Source organism: Vitis vinifera, chromosome 9, assembly GCF_030704535.1.
Source record: "Vitis vinifera cultivar Pinot Noir 40024 chromosome 9, ASM3070453v1".
NCBI lineage: Eukaryota > Viridiplantae > Streptophyta > Magnoliopsida > Vitales > Vitaceae > Vitis > Vitis vinifera.
The window spans coordinates 22,476,008-22,482,500 of NC_081813.1; the positions used below are offsets into that span (position 1 = coordinate 22,476,008).

At 27.2% G+C, this 6,493-nt stretch overlaps 1 protein-coding gene across 1 annotated transcript in view; it reads right to left on the bottom strand.

The window, feature by feature from the left end:
• Positions 1–6,032: 6,032 nt before the first annotated feature.
• LOC100855294 (protein TIC 214) overlaps positions 6,033–6,493 on the bottom strand; it is a 3,508-nt gene continuing 3,047 nt past the window's right edge. The window contains 1 exon segment of the mRNA XM_059739608.1: positions 6,033–6,493. This exon segment is cut by the window's right edge and continues 3,047 nt beyond it. Within this exon segment, the coding sequence (XP_059595591.1) occupies positions 6,033–6,493 (461 nt within the window).

Genomic DNA, 6,493 nt, shown 5'->3' on the forward strand with positions numbered 1-6,493 from the left:
TTGGGTTTGGCTTCTTTACCTTTAAGAGTATCTAACAAATTTTTAATGGTGAGAAAATCTTCTACCATGGACTTCCACATGCTTAATTCGAATTGTTAAGTCTTACCATGGAGGTTAAGTTCCCTTCTATTTCCATTCCTTTTAAGAATGGGTATTCCCACAACTAGTCTCTAACACTAATTGTTGAGAAGTTAAATAGAATTATAGAGCATTCACTTAAATGGGTTAAAAGATTCATTCACAAATATGATAACCTCTCAACAATAATAACAATTTAACAAAAAAAAAAAGTGATAATAATCCAAAAACATCTAACCAAAATGACACCAAATATAATATGGAAAAATCCTCCTAAGAGAGGTAAAAAAACCACATAGCTAGTATTATAAAAAATGACCACTTGACAATTATAATCTAATGCAAGCCTTTTCAACTGGCCTAATGTTATTTGATAGCTGATATTCATGCATCATGGAATCCATAACCAAAGATGACTTGAAATTTTGTACTAGTATATATATTGAGATTCGTATATGTTTCTCCTTTCCATGCCAACTAGTAGACGTACGTTGTCTCTATTTAAATATTCTTTGCTCTTCCTTTATACCCATCTTACGCATAGTATTGAATCTATTAGATAATTAGAAACTCAATGAAAGTTTGGTAGTATATAGAAGAACCAAATAGGAGAGCAAATAGCATGAGGTATTAGCTTTTTTCCTATAATATGTGGCCATATATAATTATATTTATGTAAATATTATTTAAAAATATCAATTAATATGTATGTGAATCAATTGATTAGACATCCAAGAGTCTTATGTATGGAAGACAAAAATTATAAATAAGGAGTTAGAAAATTTTCATTTATATGAATAGGGCATTACAACTTTTGTAACTTCATCATTATGAAATTTAATTTGTTTATAATGCTTATGAGTAATAAAGGAAAATGAAAAAATATAACCTATGCAATTATATGAATGCATTGAAGTTGGTAACTCACCATTATCCATTAATTTGTACATAATGGTTGTAATTAATGAGCATAACTCCCATGTAATCTTTTATGGGAAGGCTAAAAGATATAAATCTTTTATATAAAGTTAAGATCCCAAACCACACTTTGTCTTTTTGTTGTTTTACTTTTAACAACATACACCACACAAGTGGCTCATCCACTAATAATAATAATAATAATAATAATAATAATAATACAACATACACCATACAAGTGGCTCATCCACTAATAATAATAATAATAATAATAATATATTGCCCGCTATCCTTCCATACCCCATAGGCCCAACGCCTAAAAATTTCAAGAATCACCTCAATCATACAAAATAGAGTCACTGCTAATTGACTCCATTATTCTATTAACAAAGTCTCCTTGGTTTAACTTAATATGCTATATGGTACTTAATATAGCATATGCATATGCTTATAATTATATTAAAAATCTTAGGTGACATTTAGATACACTTTCCCTTTGGGGGAAAAAAAAGCAGAAAATTATAGAGCCTATTTGATTGTGTGATTAAAAATAGATTTTTGTTTTTAAAAGCACAAAATTGTTTTTATAAATTTTTAATATTGTTTGGTTGTTATTTTTTGGTAACAATTTTTAAAAACAAAAGAAAAACATGGACCCGTTAGGCCATGTTTTTTAAAACTTGTTTTTAAAAATTATTTTAAAAACAAGTTTAAGAAAATATTACCAAACGGGCTCATGATAACTTTAATGTATAATGCAAGAACTATTTTAAACTTACTTTAAAAAGATAATGATTTTTAAAAATTATTTAACAAAAAAATTAGGAGCTTGTTTAGCGGAGTTTTTAAAAATTCATAACATTGTTTGGTAATTGTTCTATAGTTCCGGTTTTTTAAAAACAAAGTGAAATAAAAAATAACTTTTAAAAAATAAGTAAAAATTATTTTCACCAATTTTTAAAAACAATAAAAAAAAAAAAAAAAGACACACACACACTTTATTATTTCATCATTATTTTTAGCTTTTTTTTTTTTTTTTGCTTAACTCCAAATTAAACAATATTTAATGAGTTGGATTTATTAACAAGTCTATTAATTTTTTAAAATAATTTAAAACTTAAATAATAAACTCATTAATACCATAAATTTATTAATATAATAAAATATCTTTTTTTCTAACATATGATAAAATAGCATACTTTCTACTAAAAATATAATTTATGATTTTATTATAATATTATTATTTATGTTCCACTAAAAACTATTTATTTTTTAACTTATTTGTAATTAGAAAGTTATTTTCAGTTTCAATAACACTTCAATTAAATTTAATTAATTAATATTATATAAATTGAATTTAAAATGTTTTTACAAAATCAAAAAAATTAAATTAAATAATTTATCCAAACAAGTCTTTTTGTTTTTTATTTTTAAAATCCTTTTATAAAAATACCTTGTCAAATATCCTTATTTTTATATAAATAAATAAATAAATAGTTGTTTTTGGTTCTTTAACCCAAAAACAATTTCTCCAAAAAAAAAAAAAAAAAAAGACATAAGAAATCATGGTCAAACAAGAAATTGAAAAAAAAAATTATTAAAATACTTATTTGACTTGTATTAAAAATGAATATTAAATTTTTTTCCACTAGAATAATAAATTTGTTTCATAATAAAAAAAATATTTATCTTTAACTCATGCATAATTGTAAATTTAATTTTTATTTTTATGTAAGACTTAACTTGAATTTGATTTCATATTATTATAAGTTAAATTTATAAAAAAAATTATAATATAAAAGTAAGACATTGTTTTTAGAAACAATACAAATTCTTTGATCCAAACAAGCTTTTTATTTTTTTATTTTTGTGTTTTATTTTAAAAAACTATTTTTTAAAACATCTTGCCAAACACCCTTGTTTTTAAAAAGATTTTAAAAACTATTTTTTGTTCTCTATTTTGAAAACAATTTTAAAAAACACTACCAAACAAGCAAAGTATTAAAAAAAATTATTATCTCAAATTTTAAACCTAAAGTTTAAAAATAATTTTTAAAGATATAAAATAAGTTCATATTTTTTATATAAGAGTTACAATTTTTCATATGTAAGTTCCTACTATTTTATATTTTTAAAAATAAAAAAATAGGAAATGTATGCAAAGGAGCACTTAATTCTCATTTATGATATTATTAAGACCTAGCTAAGTCACAAAAATAAGTATCCTAGTCTTATTTTGATAGACTTCTAAGAAATTTCTTTTCTGACTTTAAGTAATTTTGAATAATTTTATCGAAATAGCATCTATCTTTGAAAGAAAAAAGAAAGAGAGAAACTTAATGTGAAAGTAATATGATATTACGTTCCGGGTTTGGCTTATATAAAAAGTTTTTCCATATTTAATAAAAATTTTATAATATCAAATATCACTTTTTCGGGTTTGACTTGGATTAGACCAAGAAATATAAAATTTTTCCAAAGAAGGCTTGATATATTTATACATAAATCATAAATTTTATGTAAAAGAAAATGAAAGAATATAAAAAATAGTGAATAAATTATAATCAAACAATATACGCACAAGCTTATGTAGTCATCTTTAAAATATATATAATATTCCTAATCTTTAATTTTATTTTTTTTCTTTTTAACAATAGTTTAGAATAACTTTCCATTCAAAGCTTGAATCAGTGGTCCAAATCACTCCACATTTCTCAAGACCCAAATCGGAAAAAAACTATAAGTGAACTTGACAATTAATAAGAGATGGTCCATACGTATCTTCCACCACCACCACCACCACCACCACCACCACCACCACCACCACCATCCACCTAGATAATCTATTTATGTGTTTAATAATCATACTTTCTGGATTTGGAGATGTCTCTCTCAAAAACTTCCACGTTTCCTTGATTGGAGCCTATGCTTTTTGACCTCTTATTCTTCTGTCCATTGGCTTCATTATTTAATGTAACTTGTACGCCTACCAAAGTGGTTGGTGACTTTCCATTTGTTTTCTTCTCACATGAAACGTGGCCTCTCCCTCACCGATTGTTTGTTTGGACCAAGGAATCTGCGTGTGGAGATAAGGGATTTCCCATGACAACTAAAGCAAATGAGACAGGAGGAAGTTGCCGAATTAATCAAGGGAAAGACTACGTGTGTGATGTGTAGCTTCTTATGAATTGCTTGTGATGCATGTGATTCAGTGTGGCTCTTATGAATCGCTGGTCGATGCTTTTAATGTTGGATATTGTGCTCAAAAAGCTCCCTTTGGGTAAATTTATTAGAAATATCATATTTTATAATACATCATTTATATATATATATATATAGCCTTAAAATAAAGTATGACATTAATGATCCATAAAAACTAGTTGATGATATCGTTGATTCTACTAGTAATAAAACCACGAATCCTTCTTATATCTTGGCTTCTCAAAGACATGACACAAGATGTACTTGGCACGGTCGTTGGTGGGGCTACAACTATTGCCTAACACGAAAAAGATTGAAGCTCGGCTGAAAAATGGCTTGTATGGCTTAACCGGAGGTCTCCATCCCTTGGAGAGTACATCCAAAAATTGATGAATGTGTACGACAAATTGGCAGCTTTTAAGAAAGCCTTTTTTAGATGTAAACAATGTTGTCCAAGTCTCAAAAGGACTTGAACCAAAATACAAGAATTTTAAAATCATTCTCAGAAAGACTTTGACTAAAATACAAGAATTTTAAAATCATCATGTCATCAAAACATTTTAAAATCATTTAACTAGTTTAGCATATCCAACAGAATCATGAATAAATTTATCTTATGGAGGAAAGGCAACAATTTGATCATAATTGAGACTTTTTTGGTTAACAAGGAAGAGGAAGATGTCAACATGGACGAAGAGTTCAAACTAGAGGAAAAGGCTCCAACTCTTTCACTGAAAATCGACCCAACAACAACAACAACAATCAATCCTTAAATTTCTCATCTCGACCAAAATTGAATGATAGCAATAGTCAGAAAGGAGAAGTACTGCGAATCAAGAAAAATCCAAATAAGAAAGGTTGCCAAGCATATTTGTGGACAAACAAATCATACTGCAATTAAATGCTCCTAGAAAGATGATTATACTACTGAAGAGGAAAATACTCATGACACTCGACCAACCATGAACTTAAATAATGAAGGTGATGTAAACTTCTATGCAACTCAATTGCAACAACTCACATGAAAACTAAGGAGGTAACTTAAATTTTTTAAAAACCCTTTTTTGGCATAGACTCAGTCTTCGTTGGAAATGAGCAAGCTTTACCTATTACTCACATGGACAAAGCTTTGCTTAAAACCTCCCAAGGTAATCTCAAACTAAACAATGTATTGGCGTCTATAAGCCAATTTATTGATGATAATTTTTACATTTTTAAATTTAACTTTAATTGGTTTGCCATTGAGGATCACAATCGACAGATTTTGGTCGAAGGGCATAGACAAGGGAATGTGTATGCACTTAAGCAGAGCCAAATTAAAGCACTTACTATAGTTATATATCAAAGAGCATCTTTCAAAGATATGGTATGCTAGATTAGGACATCGAAATCTAAAGTTTCTCCAGAATTTAAAAAATAAGAAATTTATTAATGCTTAAAATTAATTGGTTGACCAAAGATACTTATGTACTAGTTGTCAACTAAGAAAAGGTTGTGAACTTTCTTTTGATAAATATGATTCAGTTTCCAAATAGAGGTGGATAAGTCGTAAACTTAGTTAACAATTTATTCACATATAGAGGTGTCTAACACGTGCTAAAAACAAAGGTAGACAAGTTGGAAGCAAGGTAAGAGTTATATTATTTTCTAGGTTATCCAAGAGAATCTTAGAGGTTATTACTTCTATAGTCAAGATGATCAAAAGGTGTTTACTTAGTACAAATGCTAGATTTCTTGAAGTAGATTAATAGATGATCATGAGTAATATGACAAAGAATGATATAAATTAGAGATCACTTAAAGATAGTCTCATATTTGCATAAGATACTACAGATCTAAGGGTACAAGCACATACCATTCCCAATATTCCTAGTATATACTTCTCTCAATCCAAATAATAGAGTTGGATTTATTTTTAAGAGTTCTTTTATTATTTTTTTTATATTTATAAATAGAACACTTTTGATAACCCATTTTTTTGTTTCTTTTGAGACCCTTAAAAATATAAACAATTTTGTTCGTTCTTTTAAAACTGTTAGAACTAGAAAACACTTGTTTTTAAATTTTCGAATTCTTTTTTCAAGTTCTTTCAAAATGGGTTTAAAAAAGGAAGGTCGTTTTCGGGGAGAACCAAAAGACAGATCAGTTTCCATTCCCCAAACTATTAAAAAACAAAATTTTTTTACTTTATCTTTCATTGAATCTTTATCAAGGGACCTTTCTTGAGGTTTGTGCCAAGGTTTCAGACAGAAAGGAAATAGGATCTTTATTTGAATACCGTCTCTTAACCAGTTTT